Source organism: Convolutriloba macropyga, chromosome 4 (assembly GCF_964194025.1).
Source record: "Convolutriloba macropyga chromosome 4, txConMacr16.3, whole genome shotgun sequence".
Classification (NCBI taxonomy): domain Eukaryota; kingdom Metazoa; phylum Xenacoelomorpha; order Acoela; family Convolutidae; genus Convolutriloba; species Convolutriloba macropyga.
In genome coordinates, this window is record NC_134471.1 from 66157014 (window position 1) to 66178377 (window position 21364).

Sequence of the window (21364 nt, forward strand, 5' to 3'; positions counted from 1 at the left end):
TTAGTGGGTGTATATTATTTGCACCCCCCAGACGCACGTGCGATATATTACATAATTATTTAAAATGTAAGGACACGTGCTCTGTGCAAACTGGGCGGAAGGGCACAAAGGGCGAAGATCCGAAAAATGAAACCAATTTTGATTTGATTTTTAGCATTAAACTGCCTCGGATAGAGTAAGCGGTTTAAATTCTGAATGAGAACAATTTAGTCAAACCAAACGTCAAAAAATGAAGCGTAAAAAATCATCCGAAAACTCGGAGTGACAAAAGAAAAATTGGTCGAGATGGTTGCTAAAAAATCAAAACAATCAAAATTAACTCTTCAAAAAAGCCAATTATCCGCTAACTTCAATTAATAGGCCAACAGTTCACTATTTTCAACTGAAGACTATGATTTTTTCCTAACACAGTCTCCAATTAACTTCGTCTGCTTCTCCATCTTATCAAAGCTTTCGCCACCTACACAGCGTTTAACGAGAAACGCAGTAACTCAAAGAAACTAAAGAATCCGTTTCAGATTTCCTCTGACATCTATAACCAACAAACATCTAACCTCTCACACGGAAATCTCAGCATATTGAGGTTCACTTCGTCGTAGTGAAAGTGTATGTGTGTATTTGGGTTTGTGTTAGTGTGTTTGTGCGTGTGTGTGCGTGTTTGTGCGTCGGAGAGAGATACAGTAAGTGTTTAGGTTTATGTGTAGATGGGTTTTTCGTGGGAAATTGTGAGAGAGATACAGTGTGAATGAAAATTTAAAATCTATGTGTAAAAGGAGAGATAGATAGAGAGAGAGAGCGAGAGAGAGAGAAAGAGAGAGAGAGATAGAGAGAGAGAGAGAGAGAGAGAGAGAGAGAGAGAGAGAGAGAGAGAGAGAGAGAGAGAGAGAGCGAGAGAGAGAGAGAGAGAGAGAGAGAGTTATAGTGTTTCCTTTGTGTATGTGTGTGTGAGCGTGATTGTGCGTGACTGTGTGTGTGTGTGTGCATGCGTGCGTGCGTGCGTGCGTGCGTGCGTGAATAGGTGTGTGAGTAAGTGTGTGTATTTGTTTGCGTGTGTGTGTTTGTGTTGTCTGTGCCTCTATGTGTCTGTGTGAGTGCCAGCATGAGTGTGTGCGGGTGTATGTATGTGATGGTGCCTGTGAGTGAATTTGTCATTGTGTGCAAGAGCACGAGAGGATTTGTATGTCTCTGTGTGGTGTGTTGCGTGAATGTGAACGTGGGTGAAAGCGTGAGGTGCTTGTGAATATATGTGTTAGTGTATTTGTGTTTGTGCTTGTGTGTTTGCGTGTGTTTGAAAAAGAGTGTGTATGTGTGTGTGCGTGTGTGGTGTAGGTGTGCGTATATTTGAAACCCAAAATATAGGAGAGGACTTTAAACTGACGTACAACTATCTACTGGCTCCGAAATTAACCTTATTTCTTTAAGTGCTTTAAGTAAATAGTTAAGAAAAAATTTCTTCTTTTGATTGTTCATTATTATAATTAAAGCCGGCTTGTTAACAATTTTACATTTATGTTGAATGATAATGGTTTTCTATAGGAAATAACAAAAATTATATGCGGATATTTGTCGCTCAATGGAAGCAAAACGTTGTAATGAGGCTGAAAAAAGAAATTTTCATGAATTCACTCAACTTTTTTTGTTACACTATCAACTAGGCAAAAAATTTGAAGGTTTTTTTGTTGTTTTGTTAGGCTCGTAAAGTGATCAAGGGTGAATGCAAAAACAAAATTGACCTTTATCTGTGCAATAGAAACATCCTATTTCCTTCAAACCCTTAACGCCCCGCGCATGAGTTGTTTTTCGCACATGGTTGCATGCTATATAAAATGTCAAGACAAAAAGTGAACAGAATAGATCCATCTAATCATTAAAATGAAGAATAAATATATAATTGATAACGTGTACTGGTTTTTTAACCTATTCCACTGTTGAGAAGAACTCCCCAAGCAAACCAGAGGGCTGAGGGAAGAGTCATAGAATCATCCATTGTTGAGTCCTTGGTGACGTTTATGTTGCCAAAGGGGCTGAACCTAAAACAGATACCTAAATGAAAATCTCACAAGTCAGCTCAATTGCATTTTGAAAGAGTCCTGAGTTTTTATTGACCGGCCAAATTCCAGGACACATTTTATTGTCTAGCCAAATTTCAGGACACATTTTATTGTCTAGCCAAATTCCAGGACACGTTTTATTGTCTAGCCAAATTCCAGGACACGTTTTATTGTCTAGCCAAGTTCCAGGAGACGTTTTATTGTCTAGCCAAAATCGAGGACATCACTTAAAGTCCAGACAAATTCTTTTCATACCGAAAATCTATCTAGGACAGTCTTTTCATGCCTTATATCAGTTGAGGACGGTCTTTAAATAATTCAAGGTCTGGACTAGGGTATAGAGTGTCGATAAGCAGAAAGCGCAGCTGAGAACAGGCCGATGTGGCTAAATTCTGTTCTGATGCGCTTACGCAGAAACAAAAATTAATTTCATAAAATATTAGCCTGAGCAATTGAAGTGATGGTGAAATGATAACTAGTACTAACTTGTCGAGTAAGTATATGATGAAAGCGACAACGTGAACTGATAAAAAGATAAGAAGCCACAAGAGATACTCGAAAGGCTGAACAAATGAGGCCAAGTTGCTAGTCGTGTCTTTCTGAAACAAAAAAAAACAAAAATAAACAAATCAAATCAACAACCAAGCGATTCAATGAGTTCAGAACCGTGTCCAGACAAACAGCCCCCGCGATCCGTAATTACTCGTGACAAAATGTAAGCTCTTTCCACTATAAAGTAACTTATTTCCACGTTTTGCGCACTCCGACGATTATCTTTTAAGATCTTGCAAGAAATTATTCGGGTCTATTCAAATTTGCCCCCAAGCCGCCCCTGTGTTTTCTGATCCCCGCTTTGACAAACGAGATAGTTCCGAAGTAGGGTAATTAAGTATACCTTTTTGACCATGATTGACAGTCCCTGATGTTTAAATGGGTTAGAGAAGTCAATAACTTGGGCTCTCTCGTTGTCAATGGTCAAATGGGCTACTGCTAGATCTGCTTCTCCGGACAACAATTCCCCTACTATTCCAGTCCACTTTTTGGTTGAGAAATCTGAGTCTAGTTTGCTGTTCACACCACCCATGTCAAAGCTGTTCGGATTTGGGGACTCCTGGAAAAATGCCCCGATTTTTTATTATCATACCACATGCTTTTTATTATTTTAGCCCAATTATAACCCCCACAATGATATAGCCATTAGAGTAATATTATAGTATATGTAAATATATGTTCTATGTCCAGTAATTGGAAATACCCTATGCGAGTGAAATTAAACTTGAAATGACACAACGAAATCTTGAGAAGAGTATTTGGTTTAAAAAATTGTAAGGTAAAAACACTTGAATTCCAAAGACAGATATTAATACTATGCCAATAGGAGTGTAGGGTAAATGTACAAACTATAGCTTCAGTTTTGGACAAAAAATTAATTTATGGTATCAAATTTAACTGAATTTAAAGTCTCTCCATGATAGATTTCGATAATAGAGGTTATGAGAAGCTTAAAGTTTCTTAAGGAAATGGATCCTGATTTTTTACGGTTTCAAATTTAAGATTATTTTTAATTGGATTAGATACGATGAAGTCATTCCAGGACACTATAGCTCTGGCAAACAACAGTTCTTAAGGTAATGCGATCCATAGTCGAGGAGTCCGATCCAATTCCGATAAAAAATGCAAGAGATGGCCAGAATGAGCGGAATTTCACCGGAATAAGCGGAGTTGTTGAAAAAAAATCAAGAAATAAGCGGATTTTCAGCGGAATAAAAATGCAAGAAAGTGTAAGCTATGAGCGGAAATATTGATTCCCTTCCCAGGTCGAGGTGTGCTATAATGATCAGACTCTAAAAAAAGTGTTTCGGTAATTGAAAGTTCGGGTGCATTTCAGGCGTTAAAGCACCTGAAAAATACACACCTGAACTGTTGTTCAGGTGAATTTTCACCTGATCAAATCCAGGTGTGGTTAACTGAAAAACAAATTGTTGCATTCAGCTGTGAAACGACAAAAAATTTTCTTCAAATAAAACTAAAATAAAACACAAAAAAATACAAACTATAGGACAATCATCAACACATTTACTAGACAATGTCCAGTCGTATTTCAAGTTTGGCAAAACCACGGTTAAGTTTACTAAATTTCCCAATCTTCAGTACTGCTGTTGTTTCTAGCTCGAATAAGTATTTCCCGAACCAATAGGGTTTTCTGAGAAGAGCACCAAAAGTGAAGTTTCAGAATAACGGATTTCAGAAACTTTAAAATATTTCAAATCATAACAACAGAAAACGCAGTGATTTTAAAGTAGATCACTAGTGTCCGCTCTAAATCCGCCCAATCCTGGCATTTTCTATTCTTCTCAAATTCCGTATATTCCTTGCATTTTAATTCAGCTCGAAATCTGACCATTCCTTGCATTTTTATCCCGCTCAAATTCCGCTATTTTCTTGTATTTTTTATTCTGCTCAAACGCCCCTCATTCTTTTCAATTTTTTTTGCTCAAGCTCCGCTCATCCCAGTAAAAAAATGAAAGTGCGTTGAGCGGATTTTGGAGAACTGTGCGCTCAAATTCGGCTAATTTCTTTCATTTTTTCCACTCATTCCTGGGCCCGGTATTCGTATTTGACATCGAAGTGGGTTTCAAGAAACTGTAGACTTCAACAAGAGTTTAAAATGAAATATGCAAATTCAAATTCAAGAAACTGTAGACTTCGACAAGAGTTTACGATGAAATATGCAAATTCAAAATTTTTATCAGCCTTCTATTAGGTTTTTTCCATGCTTAGTAAAGACACTTAAAACATTCTCGAAGATTTCACAGCTGTTAAAAGTCAAAAGCAGAGAAGGCAATACCTTCTGTTCCACAATAAAGCTTATAAGACTCAGAAATTTCTTCTCCTTTTTTAAACATCAGATTTTTTAATCTTAAATTTTGTTTAACTGAAAAACATTAGATGTTTCTAAAGACAACTGGGGTTATTAGATAAAATGCATTAGATCACAAGCAAGTTGGAAATCTTTTTCATACGATTCAACACTAAATTTAGAATCTTATGAGTTCAATTCTTCAAATAAGTTTTAAAATCAGTATTTCAAATTACAAGCACTTTTTTGCAAAAGCTGGCTAAAACAGATTACCAAAATCTTCGCAAACAAAAAAATAAGATTGTGGGAAAAAACGATGAGAAGTGAACTAGAGAGAAACGTTGCAAGAAATTGAAAGTCATGTTTCTCTTGTTTTGTCACCTGACTTGAAAATTAATTGTCATCAGAACCTCCTCGCTTAAATACTGCAGAGGTCGTTCCTTTTTGTTTTTTTAACTGATATTGATAGAAGATGAAGTTTATTGATGAAAGAGAAAGCCAGCATTTTTGAGTATGAAACTCTAGAAGTCTGGTTCTTTACTCAAATGCTTTTATAATTTTTTCTTTGCGTCACAAATACAACAATTGTGTAATACATATCAACAATTTACTTACATTATCAATTTAGTTATAACTAACAACCCTTCGAAAAATCAGTTGTAATGAGACGTTTGGAGCAAAACTAATCAGTTTTACTCAATTTAAGAAAGTTCGCTCGCATTGGCTTCCGCTGAATTAGGTTATCATTGATGCAACTTACTTATTTCCCTTTGCACTCAGCTTACTTGCGATTTCTGCTCGATGAAATAAAAAGCATGATCTACAGAACTAAAGCTTTATGTCAAAGCTTCAAGTCCTGACAAAGAGATGTCTGATAATATTCTTGTTTTTTAATGGCAGTTGGCAGATGGCTTTGACTTTAGCAATTTCAAAAAAAATCAGCGTAAAGCTGCAAATTAAGTTGTTTTTTTTTTCTGGAAAAAGCTTATGGTGTCCTTAAAAAGGAAAAATTAAGGTTCCTTTGAACAGTGAAGAAACGTTAACAAAATATTTTAATATCGATTTATGCTTACAATCAACAATGATCAAAATTGTTTTCAATGCACTCCAAAATTTTGAAATCATTAAAGATTTAGAATTGATTCTTGTTCTTATTTGTTCTTTTCAGTATGTTCTTTGCCAAACATTTTTTTTGCGAGATCCGCAACAACTTTTTACAGGAAAGACTTAATGCAAACCATTTCTTCAGTGTTTTCTCTACTACATACTTTTTGCTATTTTGATATATATAAAGTTGATTTTCTGTTGCACCTGGATAATTTAACGTTCCCAGTCGCCACCCTCATTTAAATACGATCAGAAAAAATTATTCGAAATTTCATTTCATCATTGAAGTGCTACAAGGAGCTAGAGCGATTAACATTTTAAGATTACATATTAGTGTTCAAGTTGTTTCCACCGTTCAGTTGAAATTTTTTATACCAGATTAAAATTTTGAATCAGCTCATATAAAGAATTTTACTGACAAGTTCTTGAAATAATGCGAAGATCAGAACTTTCAGTAAAAATTTGCTCCAACAAAAATTGAAACATACGTGGTGACTGTAGAAACCTGCGTCATTTTCAACGTTATAAAGGTCTCAATTGAAATAAGTTTCTTGGTTTCAACGGTATTTCTTTGAGCTGATTTTAATATTTCTTTGAAATAATTTTAAATTTTTTTTGCAAGATACTGCTATTGCAGATTTTGTTTACGATCTGTGGTATTTTCCCCAAGTACTGTAACTTAAAGCTATATTATACCGGTGCTATGTCACTTGTTTCTTTTGACTCTTAGGAATACATTGTCTTCCAAATGTAGATCCAAATATTACTAAGTGAGTACTGACTGATTTGGCGTTTCCGAAAGTGCCGTCTTTGCTGATGTGCAGCTCATAGGTGAAATTCAAAGCATTTGATAACTTGTCCAGCAGGTCTATGCAGTATCCTGAACAGCAGAGCATCTGTGGGTCTCCTATTGAATTATTGGAGTAGTTGTACTTTATACAGGGCACCTGAAATACAACAAAAAAACACTTGAATTCCAAATTCAGATATATAATACTGTGGCAATGGGAGTGTATAAGTAGTTGTGAATGAATAGAAATAACTAAAGTGAAAAAAAAATCGCCGGAATTCGGGTTGAATTTTGGCGTTTTTGGGTGAAAATTTTTGAAAACTTTGGGGAAGATTTTGGCACAGTTTTAAATTTTGGCGGAAAAAAAACAACGTCAAAATTCGGGTTGAAGTCTGCGTTCAAAATGACAATTTGAAAATAAGAAAATACCCATTCAGACCACTTTTACCCATGAAAATACCCAAAAGGGCCAAAATCACCTGTGATCCGGACATTGGCTCGTTCGAAATTTCGATAGGTTCTTGTGCTCGTTCAAACGTCCATATGAAAAGACCAGTCTAGACCAAAATGTGATATAATAAGACTTTCAGATATATAAAGCATTGCTGAAGATTTGCTTCGGAAAAAGTATCAAAAATACCTTCTGCTCTAAATTCTTGACTGATCTGTGGGAAAGCACAGCGTCTTTAATTCACTTTCCCAAAAGTTGCTTAATTCATTTTTGCACCCCCCCCCCGTTACACAGCAAGCGTCATTACATGGTAAATCATTATGTAAAAATATGGGATCAGTTAACTATTAAGTTAACTGGCAATCTAAACATAACTGGAAGATAGACAGAAAACAGCTGCGATAGCTTTCAATCGCATAATTCGAAAAAAAATAAAAAAACCGAAACAAAAATACAAAATCTCTCATAGATTATCGATGCTTCTCCTAGCTGCTCTTAAATAACTCTCAATAATTGTCACACACTATCAGTTGATCAGATCTGTTTCATTTCAACTAAATCATATTCAATATAAAAGAGAAGAAAGTCAATTTTAAGATTGAGGTAAGTCACGTTCACCAAAATTTATTCACGTAGATGAATAAAAAAACTCGCTAAAAAACGAATAAAAATGACGTCGCTCATGCAACGCAGTCAAAATGAATGAGTGAATGAAAAAAGATCCGAATCGATCGTGACGTCATATCGTCGTAACAAAAACTTTGACGTGGAAACAATACAGAATGAAAGCCAATAAGACGTCACCAGTGCAGCTATTAATTTGTGGGGGTATATTTTTCCTAGATTTTTTTTGTACTTCTTTTCATGTTTTTCTACTAATGCTTTCTCAATTCCAAAAAGTCTTCAATAAATGAACTCAAAGGTAAAAAATTGCAACCGTCTTTGGTGAGAATACTGACCATTGTACCAAAACTTGGAAGAAAATACTTTTCATATGCTCATCAAGCTCTAAATTGTTTAGGTTGTTTGCATGTTTGCAAAATGGATGGTTATCTTGAAAAATCTTGCCAGATTTCGGAAAGAAATAATGCAAGAAGGTGCAGGATCTTGTAAGATTCTGGCAAGATGACCATTAGAGGTTGACTGGATATATTGCTTCGTTGAATGACAAGATAGGCTGTAGCAGCCATGATACTGGAGGGATCTTTCTCGTTTGTGCCTCCCATCACTATGCACCCACAATTTACAGAGCACATGTCATTAAGTATTGAATCATAATCTAAAAACATGACACGTTCGCCTTAGGGTTCAAATAATATGCAACACTAAGCTGTGGGCACAATTGTAAAACATATTAATGGTGTTATGTCGTTCAGTCTTCATCTATATAATTACAAAAAATAAAATTTTCATTAAATCATTACTTGTTTTTGTAGAATTTTGTATTTTGGCGGTTAAAAGCCCTATAGCTGGGGATTGCCTAGGGCCCAAAACTCGATCAAATTTTCCAAAAGGTTTTTTTGGCGGTTCATGTACTACTGGTAAAAGTACTGCTATGTCTCCCAATAAAATCTGTTTTCCTGTTTTTTTAAAAAAAAATTTTTGATGCACGTAATATAAAATTTCCGATCCAAGTAGTAAAAGTTTTTATTCATTGGAGTTCTAGCTGAATATTTGACTACAATGCACAGAAATATTGAGAGCGTTCAAACATTAGTCTGTTATTTAAAACCAAAATTCAAATGTCACCTAAAAAAACGCTCGTTAAGTAGGCACCTATCATTACCCACTCATTAACAAGGCGAGTTGAACTCACCTCTCAACTTCTTCTATGAGATTCTCAAAGAGTTAACTGCAAACGTCAGCCTCGTTAATATCTCTCTCTCTCTCTCACACACACTGAACGTTTTTCTTGTGCCTAGGGGTACTTCATCAGTTTTTATCAGCAATAAACAAAATGCCGATTCATTTGAAACTCTTTGATCAAACAAGTGCAATATGGCAATATGGGCGTAGAAGGTCAGTCAAAAGATAAAATTTAATTTACGTAAATGTTTGCTTGAGTTGATCGGAGTTCCGAAGTCCAATTACTTTGTTATGTTAAAAAATCGATCAAAATCATTTTCATGTTCCACAATCGAAAAAAATGTCTTCAATTATTGTTTCTTTTCGTTAATTCTGAAACAGAATTTAAACAGCTTTGGATTATCGGAAAGGACTCACTGTTTTTCCCATTGACTGTGCAACTTTGTAGAAAGTCACTAGTTAATAATTGAGGGAAATTGGGCGTGATGTAGTATAATTTAGGGTGGGTTCGTAACTTTTGGGTGGGTTCGTAACTTTTCGGGTGGGTTCTTTCGGGCGGGTTCGTAACTTTTCTCTACAAAGAATTCGCCATTTTGATAATTTTTTGTCAAATAAGACACCGCCTTTAAGATATTTTGAGCGAGTGCTATTTCCTCAGATTAGTTATGTAAGGTTTTTGCGTCTTTGGCTAGTAGTTAAATCAAGTTGAGTGGTAATTTACTCATCTCTCTGTCGTAACATTCAGTTCAAAAACGTATCTCAAAAGCTTTGATTTTTAACAAGCGTTCGTTAAATTTGTGATTTTGGCTAAATTTCAGTTTAATTTCCAAATTACTTCTAACCAATAATAAGCCCTTTTGCTTATCGGAAACATCAAAAACACTTAATAAATCCTTATTTCTACACAAAACTCCTCTTCCCCTTTTTGACCAATAGAATTTCCACTACATTAATTGTTACTCTTTATTTGAATATAAAAACTCTAACATTTATTTGCATCATTTCATAAGAGTCAAACCGGATTTCTTCTGTAAACCCAAGTCACTCGTGAATTATCATTCCAACGTATGCTTTCAAAAATGACCTAAAAACTTTTGATCGAAAACTGTACTACTAAAATAACAAGCAAACAAAAGTTCACTTCAGTTTCTTTTTAAAGTCAATTCCTTTCAACCCTTTTGTCTCTGTTTATCAGAGCATCAGATTTTAATTTTCGAATAGATGTTTTGACGATGCGCAAAATAAAAACAACAATTGGTAACTCTATTTCTCCACATATAGTTTGCTTTGTTTTCCTCGGCAAAATGATTGTCATGAAAATTTTTGTCCCTTTCATTTCTTTTCTATCCTTGCTAAGGGCAATCATAAGTTGGCAAACAATTTTTCTTTGAGAATTTCAAAAAAGCCAACAAGTTTATGAAAGCTCAGTTTACCTTTTTCCCTATTATTTTGCAGCCAATTCGTCGCTGATTAAATTACCCATCATATCTTTCTGAAAACACCATTTGGTCCTTCTCTCTGTAGAATATATAATTTTGCAAATCAAACAAATGACCAAGTAAAATCAAAGATACTTATAGAGACATAAAGGTACTTGATATGAACAACTTTTTTGTTAATTAAAATTGCGTTTTGAAGCAGCACAAGCTAGAAGTAATTATACTTTATCAATGCAACTAATCAAACCCTAATTAACAGTGAACAAAAGCAACTTCGACAAATCAACAAGATCTATTCAAAGCTAATAGACAAAAAGACGACCCCTTTGTTAAGAAACGGCAAAAAGTCTAAGTAGGGCTAATTACACTTACAGTCACGAAATCCGGGTAGCCTCAACAGCGACGACTCTTGGGTTTTGGTTCCTTGGGTTTATTCAAGGCACCCACGACAAGCATAGAGTGAGCTTCTCGTGTACTAATGCAGGCAATGAAACAATTATAACGGTTAGTCGCGCAATCTTTCACGTCGATCAGTTCCTTCGGCAGATCTATTGAAGGAGCATCTCTGACATTAAAAGGGAGCTTCTCCTTAGGCTCCAAACCTAATGCCTGACAAATTGTTATCCGCTTCTTCTCGCTTATTTGCACCATTCGCTTACCCTCGATAGTAACAAGACGTCGATAGGCGCATACAGTACAAAACGAAGTAAGAGAGCGGCATATATCCCGCAACTTGCAAATGTCGTAACGTTCAGCGGCAAAACTTTCTAATGCTTTTCCCGCACTTTTATGGTCAAGAAATACATCGTGAATATGTTTTAAAGTTTCCCATGCCGCTGAGGCAGAAACAACAGTTCTTCCGTTCTTTCGAAGAACGCCATCAGAAAAATGATAGCGTTTTGACTTACGAACGAAAGCGTTCCGGGATAAAGTGTCGATACACGTATTAGGAATGGTCTTATTAAGATGGTAGGCGGAAATTTGATTATATTCGTTTTGGTCCATGGATAAACGAAGAGAAACCAAATGAATAATGAAAAGAAAACAACGTTTAGATTAAAAAAAAGAAGAGTTTAGTTTGGTATATAAAAAGTGAATAAAAAAAAGCTGTAATAAGAGTATGGTATTAAGAATGGTATCAAAGAAGAATGAATGAGAGCTAGTACCGAGTTTGTTAAATTTGACTAAGAACTTAAAGAACTTTTCAAAAAAATGCAGAATTAACCGAATTTGCTCAGCACACCCCATTTCCGAGGAAAGTGACCTAGCGACATGAAAATTTGGGAGCAGATAGAAATGATGATTTCAATAGGACTTTATCAGGGGTTTTTTTCAATATGAGAGTTTGAACCCGAGCTATTAGCGCCCAAAGTGAGTTAGGTTGAGGTAGGAGGAAGTCATAATTAGCGTCACTGTTATATCTTAGAAATCACGGGACTTGCAAGCCTAAGTACATAATTACAAATGAAACATAAAACAGGCTTAAATCGTCTTTCCCGGGTCCCTATCCCAGGAAAACTGCAAAAACGCTTAACTCATGAAACTTCTAATCTATTCATTGAAAATTAACCAAAATCGGGATGAGAGCCCGAGGCAGTATGTCCTTCTGATTGGAGTAGATTTTAAATCCCAGAATGGTGTCAATAAACGTTTTTTCCTTGGCAAACCCGAGAACACGGAAGTTAATAAGTTTTAATAGTTAAGTCGGCAAATTGTTTTTTCCAAATAGCACATACAGTTTAGATTGGGTAAAAAAGTTAAAGGAGGATGATTTGCAGACTCTGTCTACACCATGCATTGCGCTATAGCAAAATTTGGAAAATAACACAAGCAAGCACTATGACTCTTGAAACAACAAAAACTTGCCCGAAATTGTAGGAACGAAGGGAAATAGAATATTATAGATTATAATGTTGAAAATATAGGCTAAGTCAACGCCCACTCCCTATGTCGACATATATATCGGATTACTCAGATTTCACAAACGAACTCTTCCATGGGTATTTTCAAGCATGCAGAAGATAACGAACAATGAAAAAAGAGAATCTAAATTACCCACCCCTTTCTGAAATGGACAGGCGAGATTTCAGGAGGGCTTTCATGTCGAAATTAGGGTCCCGGCGGAAATTCAGACTACTGTTAGAAATATTTTACGGGTTGACATTATAAGCAGTTTTAAAGATAGACAAAGGGCGACTATAGATGTTTTTGTTTTGATAAAAGTATATAATTGACGTTTGGCCCAATGAGAAATATGTCACCAATTAACCCAACTAGAAAATCTCTGTTAGCAGACAGATGATTATCATTTTTGAAACGGAATGGTTGGTACATTGGAACGGAATACTTCGGAACATTCCGGAGAAGTTGGGAAAAGTTCTTAAACGTACGGGTTAAATTGCGACATGCGCAAATATTTCGTTGGCCTAAAAATCATTTAATCTTGCAAATGGTGATCGTAGCATGACGACGTTGATTATTTGTGTGCTGTATCAGATTAATTTTGATGAATATGGTATATGGTAGGGGAGTATTTTCGAACATTGGTTTTTAATTGGTTCAAAAGTCAAGTGATTCGTTTCTTCAGTACAATAGGGAGGAGCTAATATTATGCAAAGCATTTGACGTTTGGTATTTAGTAGGCGGATTGGTATTTGCGTGAACGAATTTGCATAACTCGTGATATAGGTAGGGGTAGTGCAGCGTGACTTGTTTCGTTGCCCAATGAGAGTTGAGTTCATCTTCGGAAGAGCGTTCCAAAAAAGCGAAAGTAAAGAAATCAATACAGCTAGCAATCAACCATCCCCCAAAGAGAGCGAGTAGTAGAACAAAAAGGTGTAATGACAGTAGTTCACACAGGTAACGATTTCTAATGCCACGTAGCAGAAGGCGTTGCATCTAAGTTATTGAGAGTAGAAAACGAAAACCGCGAGGAGAGAGAGCGAAGAGAGAGGATACCGAACAGTTGGTTCTAGATAGAGAAGAAAAATTTAAAAGTAAGTTGAGCTTGATTAATTTTTGTCAAGACCAGTTGGACTGTGAGACAATTTGCAATCAACCAATTTGACTTTTAGATTTTGTTAAGACGGAAACGCAGAATTTGAGATAACTTTAAAAATAGGACTGAAATAGTTAGGAACACTTTTCAGAAACGGAAAATATTTTTCAGAAGCTGGGAATTGATTTGATGAAAGTTCTTTTTAGAAGTGTTCACCCATTATTTAGTGTAAATATTTTTGAGTTTATGTATCTACATTTTCGGTTGATTAATTAATTGCATTTGAGAACATTTCTTGCCGGTGTTATTGTTACTTATTTTCGACTGTTAATTTATTTAATCAACGGAATTTTTGAACGTGAACGGCGGCCGAGAGCAACTGAGAACAAAAGACATCAGTTTCAGCAAATAGACGACCCACCGAATAAACCTTTTGAAATCGATAGAGTTTTGGGCGCTAGCCAGTCCTCAGCTAGAAGCCTTCTAACGACAAAATACAAAATTCTACACTCTCATTGTACTGTTACTTACAGGGAACACGCAGTTAAATTTTCACTCAGAATTCTTCTGACTACGTTATAGGCGCTAATTAAATTTGAAAGCGACTGTATAAGTGGAGGTAAGAAAATAGACGATTCAACATTGGTTATTGTCTCTAGCTGAATTTTATCGAATTCCTTTTGTTCGAGCAGAAAAAAGTCGAGCCTGACATTTGGGGGGTCGAGCAGAAGTTCATACATGATTTGAACCAAGCAAAAATAATTTCAAGAAGTCTTTTTTGGATCTTTTCCATTTGCAATATACATTGCGCTACGTATGGCGGAGGGGGGGGGTGCTGGAAAAAATCTGGACAATCTTGGGATCTTTACGTTCGTGCCCGACCCAGTACTTTATGCATACCTCAGCTAAAAAAAAGCACGCACCATTACATAGTAAATAATTGTGTAACACTATGGCACGTGCGCATGGCAATCCAAATAAAATTCACCCACTAAGCATTGGGGTGCTCACAGACGATAAAGATCCAAAGATTTAAAGAAAATTGGACATGGGAGTGAGACACCTGTGAGGTAATTAATAAGTTTTGGTTGGTGGTGGAAACGCTAATTGAGACCCTGAGATGGGTTTGAAATGAACGTGAATTGACTCACCTCTACTCCCTGTGTGGCGATATTGACCTTGCTTACTCTTTCACGGCACTCCCCAGTCAGGGGGTCAACAGGGTTCAAGAAAACAAAGGGTTCCACATCCATTGTCACTACCTGTAATCACATCGCCGAATGAGAGGTCGACCATTTTAAAACACAGATCTTTTCCTTTTCGCCCCCCCCCGCATAGTTGGAGCACATTAATTGCACAACCCAAACGCACGTGTCTTAATTTTACATAATGACATACCCAGGTTGAGGTCCAGGCCCAAATTGAGCTATGATCAGACCCATTCGAACGCACACCCGTGTGTTCCCAGACCGAAATTACAGGGTCTGCACAGCGGTTCGAGCTCACAATAGTCTGGACCATGGTCTGATTTAGGTCAGATCACAGGTCAACTCAGTCTGGAAGGCCATCAGACGTCACATCGGTCTGGATGATCTGATCAGAGGCCGTTGCGAGCGCACTTCGGTCTTATGAGAGGTCATGTCGAGCGCGCTTGAGTCTGAGCAAATTTTGTATTAGCATTTTTCAAATGAGTTCGTGATAAAATCGCTGCTCACCAGAGACAAATTTGAAGTCCCTTGCTTTCAGTCAAAACGAGCAGGACAAAAGAGTCCAAGCCCTAGCAAGTGGTCAGTCCCTTTATAAAGAAGAATAGCAAACGTAAAATCAGACGATTTTTATAGATAACAGCCAAACTTCATCTATGACGCAAGCAGAATTAGGCAATGGCAAGCAAAGTTTTCAATTTAAAAAATTCTGTTCAGCTTTTATTTCACAAAAACTCTTTTGATTTTCTGAAGACACCAGTTTTTATGAAAAACAAATATTATAACAATTTTTAAATTCTTTGCGTGCTTAATAGTCTCTGCTCATAGGTGACTTCGGTCTGGAAAATCTGACTAAAGGTGAGTTCGCTCTAAAAAATCTGATCATATAGTATGGACCATGGTCTGGGTAGAGTCTGATCAGAAATCATCTTGGTCTGAAAAGTCTGATTGAGATAATTTTGCTCTGGAAGGTCTGATCAGAGGTCAATTCGTTCTGGAAAGTCTGAACAGGGTCCTTTCCGTCTTCATAGTCTGATCGTAACCCAATTTGGATCTGAACCTCAATTTGGGTAATGATTTACAATGCAATGGCACGTGTTTTGTAACTGGGGGTTTATAAAGTACTGCGGGCACAAACGGAAAAAATCCTGAAAAGACAAAATAATATCGATGTTGCGGATCACTTCCCAAACCAAATTACATGACGGTCAAAACTCCAAATAATTGTGGCATAAAGTTTTCTTTGATCCCTCGATCCAGACTGGCTGTTTTTATACATACTTTTGATTGACCTCGCTTTCCTTTTGTATCTAATATTGGTTAAGAAATTTGATACGCCTTCATAAGTAAGGCATGATCTTTGACATATCCTCCGTTACTTCATAGGACTTACCAAGAACATGAAAAAAAAACATTTTTTGGTAAATCTGGATAATATCTTTAAAAAATTTTATCAATGAAGCCGAGAAAAATTCTCGGCAGAACATAAAAAGTCTCGGTTTTTCTGGACAGCTTTTTGTGTGTATATGTTCTATCTTGACTTTTGTGATATGCAAAAACCTGACAATATTGTACAAATGTTTTCATAACAATTTTCTTTTCAAGATCATGGCAAAATTTGTCAGACCAGTAATTGTTGAGATATCTCAGGTGCTATATATTAATCGACTAGCCAAACGTTGCTCAACAAGCAGGAGACTTTACACTTTTTCCTTTGGTTGTAAACTTTAGTCCTCGTGAAAATAAAAATGATAAATAATAGAAATCAATTTCCTTCAAGGTGCAGTTTTTTGAATATTTGAAAAATCAAACCAAACCTCATTGCCACAAATAAGCAAATAATATTTAAGCACAAGAAATGCTTTTGAAAACTTTCGCTTATTTCAATTTTAGAGACACGCTTTAGATAGCTCCATAAATTGACAGCACAAGCAAACGTTCGAAAAACTCGCGACATTTAAATGAACAACGAAGTGCTGATCTCTGCATGTTTTAAGTTTGAAATTTAACTTTTGAAATGTTCGATAGCGTTGAAATTTTTGGGACTAACTATATTAACACTATGTGATTTCCAATGGTAACATTCTTGCCACGCACTGAATCTTGCGAGAAATTTTGTTTTCATGACTCAAAGAGGAGTATTGAGATTCTACATGTTGTTTACGACTTGAGGAAGAGTATTGGTATTCTAAAGATTTTTACGACTCAAAGAGGATTATTGAGAATCTACAGGTTTTTATCTAGCTCAAGTCATGACTTGAAAACTGACTTTTGTTTTCGGACATTGACTTCTAATTTAAAACATTGACTTCTGTTCTTGATCAGTGGACTTAAAAGGAAGCATAGTTTGCAATGTATAGTAATTCAGAACTGATGGTAATATTCAAGGTTAAAAGGTCATTTGGAAAATTTTTGATCCCATATAAGTCACTCCAACTTATCTAACCTACCCCCTACCCCCACCCAGCCCTCGACACCTACAACTCCCCGCCCCCCACACGCACACACACACACACACACACACACACCTACTCCTAACCCACACCTAATCCCCCCAACTACACCACCTCCCCCACCTACCTACCCACATTTCTACCCCACCATTGATTTTTTTCACACTGCATATTGCATTTTTTATTTCTTTTTTCATATTTTTGAAAGAGGCGGAGTTAGATAAGAGTTTTATTGCGCGACACTTCCAGTCGTTTCCGTTATTCTACCGGCTATGTTTTTTTCAAGTAATGACAAGTTCCTTTTAAGCAGTAGTGAATGAACAAAGGACTCGGGGGGGGGGGGGGGTTCAAAGGCAAAAGATCCGAATTATTGACCTTGAGTGTAGTGTTGAGTATGATTCCATTGGGGGTTTCGTTTTTCCCGCCTGGCCACTCGATTGAATTATCGGGAATGTCGAGAGCATTCTGGGACTTGTTGGGTTTCCAGGTGCCCACAGTCACTATCTGTTGCTCGCTATAAACAAACACAAAACAAACATTAAAAACAAACACATAAACACACGAAACAAACATGAAACCGCCTAACTTGCAGTCGTCTATGGTTATCCGAAGGACAAACACTTTTATGCAGTTTTCTCGGGTCTTTCCCGTAATAGTCCCATCGCTCCCCACATATTTATACCCTTCCCATTATGGTATACTTACCATGATGGGGGGTACCTTATTATATGGCCGCTAAGCTTGGGCATCTATCATGGGAGAGACCCGTTTTTTACTTCAAAATTGTCAATTGAGAAAAAATATTTTTGCAGGTAAATTACCTGAAAGCGGGTTGTCAAAAAATGTGCAAGTAATTTTCACCTGCACTTAACTTTTCCTGCACGCTATGAACGATGGTTCAACTATACAGTATTTAAAAATTGTCGGTTCAAGTTACTCTAATGAATCTACTGCCTGCATTATAATGCAAGGAGTTCATCCTTCGTAGAATAAATCAACACTAAGTCAAAATATCTCATTGCTATTCCGTACTTAACTCTAAGGCACTTTCAGTACTGACTCAGAGGCTGATTCAGATCACATTCTGCACTGAATTTCTTCTAATTGAGAGCCAATTCAGAAACTTATACTGAGTTTTCTCTGAATCAGAAAAATTCAGAGACAATGGGTTCCAGATTTTGTGTTGATTCAAGAGAATTTCAGAATCACTGTAAATATTGCTCTGAAATATTTCTGATTATAGACTGAAAATTTAAAATTTGTCTGAAGTTCAGAGTAGTGCTACTCACTCAACGTTGATACGTGGTTGGGGGGGGGGGGGGGGTAGAGGGGGAGGGGGTAGGCGGTCACCCCCTCATACAACTTTCTTTGATTTTGTATTAGGTCATATATGATTCCTTTGATTTCATACAAAGGTCACACAGCTTTTTAGCATGAATTCTTACGTTTCATGATGAGGTTAGGATCATGTATGAATTCTTTGACTTCAATTAGGGGTCCTATATTAGAACTTGGATTTCGTTCAAGGACCATATATGATTTCTTTGATTTCATAGAATGACCGTACTAAGAAATCGAGTATGGACAGTATGAAATCATATATGATCCTTGAATGAAATCAAAGAAACTTCAACCGGGGGGAAGAGAGGGGGGGGGTGAATTAACCTGTTGATGTTGAGAATATCGAACTCGGTGTCAATTCTGTCTCCGTTGCTGTTGAAAGTGACACTGCCTGTCTTGGCCTGCATCTCATTCAATTTAGTAGCCACTATCTCACTGCAAAACAAACAAACAAACCAACAATCAAAAAAGAAAACAACAAAACAAACAAATCAACAAACAGTTTTAATAAAAGAAAAAACCAGAGATTTAGGGAAGCCATTAAATTCTTATACATAATTTTCATATTTTCACGCTCTGTAAACGACACTTAGGCTTCTGAAATACGACAAGGAGAAAATGAAATTCCATCAGTGCTTTGGAAAAATCTAAATAATCAGTCATATCAGTGCAAAACAGATTCGTTATTTTCTTAATGATAAACTAAGATTTACCTCGCTAAAAAAATTGAATTGAAAACCCGTAGATTACCAAAAATGTTTCAGTTCTTCAGTTTTCCATTCAAAATTGGCATTTGATGGATTCGAGTGTTCCGCAAAACACACCTACTAGATGAACCACTTTTCTACTCGCCCTTTGTCTAGGAATGGGTCTTCTGATTACGTTATCGACGGCTAAGCTGTTTTCATTCACCAGAGAAATTCGGTCAACGGACTTAATTCATTAAAAAACTGGTCAGAAATCATCACAAAGTCAAAAGTTTCAACTTTTTTGAACAAACTTTTTTTGCCTGCGAGATCTTTTATCTTGCGAGAGCTTGCAAGCGTCTTGCAAAATAAGCTTCACTTGCCTGAATCTTGCAAGATTTGACAAGATGAGCGCTATTTGCAAAAATGCTGCAAGATTTGGCAGCATGAGCGTCATTTGCAAGAATGTTGCAAGATTTGGCAAGATGGGTGTCATTTGCATTAATAATGCATAATAACGTTGATAATCTTCAGAGTTTGACAAGGGTTGTGCAAAGTTTAACTCAAGACAACATCAAGTTTTGGGATTTTTAAGTCAACCAAGAAAAAAAAATCTTACAAAAATATAAAAAATGAAAACATAAGACTGAAAATTTAATTGAAGTTTTCCTGCGTAAAATGAACCTTGTTGGTAAGAGTATCTTAAATATAGTGAAATAAGTTTTAAAATGACAATTGAAAGATGAAACTGGGAAATTTCAGTTCTTATTGATTATTTTTGTAAATTTTTTAAGGAACTAAACTGTAAAACGTAGAAATTTTTATACTAGCAGATGAAAACCAAATAGCACAAAAAAATGTCAAATTTATTTAGATCGCAAAAGTTCAAACTTTATTCAAAAATTTTGTTTGGTATTGTGAAAAAATCAATAGTAGTCTTTTTTCAAAAACACCAGCTGAGCACACACCTCGTTGACACAATTTTTACAAAAAGAGAGAGTAAATAGGGAGAAATACGAAAAATGGGAAGTTTACGACTCTCGGAATTTTTTCTGACACCAAAAACTCTATAAAAAAGTTTCTTTCCCTCAAAATTCAATTTGGATGGTATTGTTAGGTTTGATTGTAAGAAAGTGGCAAATTTTTTCATGACTCAAAAAATTTTGAGAGACAAAATTTTCTCCTTGTTTTCCTGATTTGATGAAGGAGAAAATATCTTTGTTATGTTTAGGAAAAATTTTGTTTGTTTAGCACAGATCATCAAAAACACTATCTATAAGACGGCCAGATAAAAATGACAGGTGATAAGTAACTGAGTAAAATGACAATTAAACTTTTAAAGCTAAAACAAGTACCTATTGACCTTGCAAATAACAATCATTTAAAACTTTTGCGAAATTTGACTCTTTTTAGCAAAAAGCTAACTCTTACTCGTGCATCATTAAAGTTTCCGGGTTATATACTAAGTCGAGTATTTATGGACATTTCTTAAGTGTGCTTTTTTTAGCATCTAATTTTATTTTGTAATAGTGGAAAATTAAAACTGTGGTCATATCAAGAGAAAGATGGGCTTTTCAACAATAGCTTGAAAAAGATGTGCATTTCAGAAATAATTTTTTAAAAATGACCTTTTCATAAATAAATAAAAAAAATTTTGCTTTTCATAAAAGAACTTGAAATATATGGGCAGTTGAAAGAAACTTGAAAAAGTGCTTTCCAAAAAATTACTCATGACATCGATAAATACTTTGTAATTTTAATGTCGGATACGTGGACAGCATATTAGCATAATGCATGATGCCCAAGTGATTCAAAATTTCAGTCATTTCAATCCTTGCTGTAATGTTTAATCCATTATCAACTTTGACGATTAGATTCATAGAAATAACACATTCATAGAAATAACACTTTGTTTTCCTGCAGACAACACTTGGTAAACAATGGCAACAAATGTTTATTTTTGTTTAAAGTGGCGGCGTGGATCTTTTTGCCACCTCGCCAGCTTGTCTGGCTTTAGTCGATTTCGGTTTTGTTGTTTGTACTATGTTTAAACTCAGTAAAAGTTCTTACAAAGAAAATTCCTTAGGGTCTGTAAAGAGAAAATTGAAAAGAAACATTCAAAAGCAGGATCAAAAAGTTTTGGGATCTTTTCCGTTTGTGGTAAATAATTTTATGTT

The 21364-nt window shown here is 35.9% G+C and overlaps 1 protein-coding gene across 9 annotated transcripts in view; it reads right to left on the reverse strand.

The window, feature by feature from the left end:
• LOC142337839 (glutamate receptor ionotropic, NMDA 1-like) overlaps positions 1 to 21364 on the reverse strand; it is a 112960-nt gene that overhangs the window by 23138 nt on the left and 68458 nt on the right. For all 9 annotated transcript variants that reach the window (XM_075387390.1, XM_075387384.1, XM_075387383.1 and 6 more), the window contains 7 exons: positions 18826 to 18936; positions 17536 to 17674; positions 14654 to 14764; positions 6801 to 6965; positions 2947 to 3162; positions 2538 to 2650; positions 1918 to 2030 (listed from right to left, as the gene is read on the reverse strand). In XM_075387390.1, coding sequence (XP_075243505.1) covers positions 1918 to 2030; positions 2538 to 2650; positions 2947 to 3162; positions 6801 to 6965; positions 14654 to 14764; positions 17536 to 17674; positions 18826 to 18936 — 968 coding nt within the window. The remainder of the gene's footprint in view (positions 1 to 1917; positions 2031 to 2537; positions 2651 to 2946; positions 3163 to 6800; positions 6966 to 14653; positions 14765 to 17535; positions 17675 to 18825; positions 18937 to 21364) is intronic.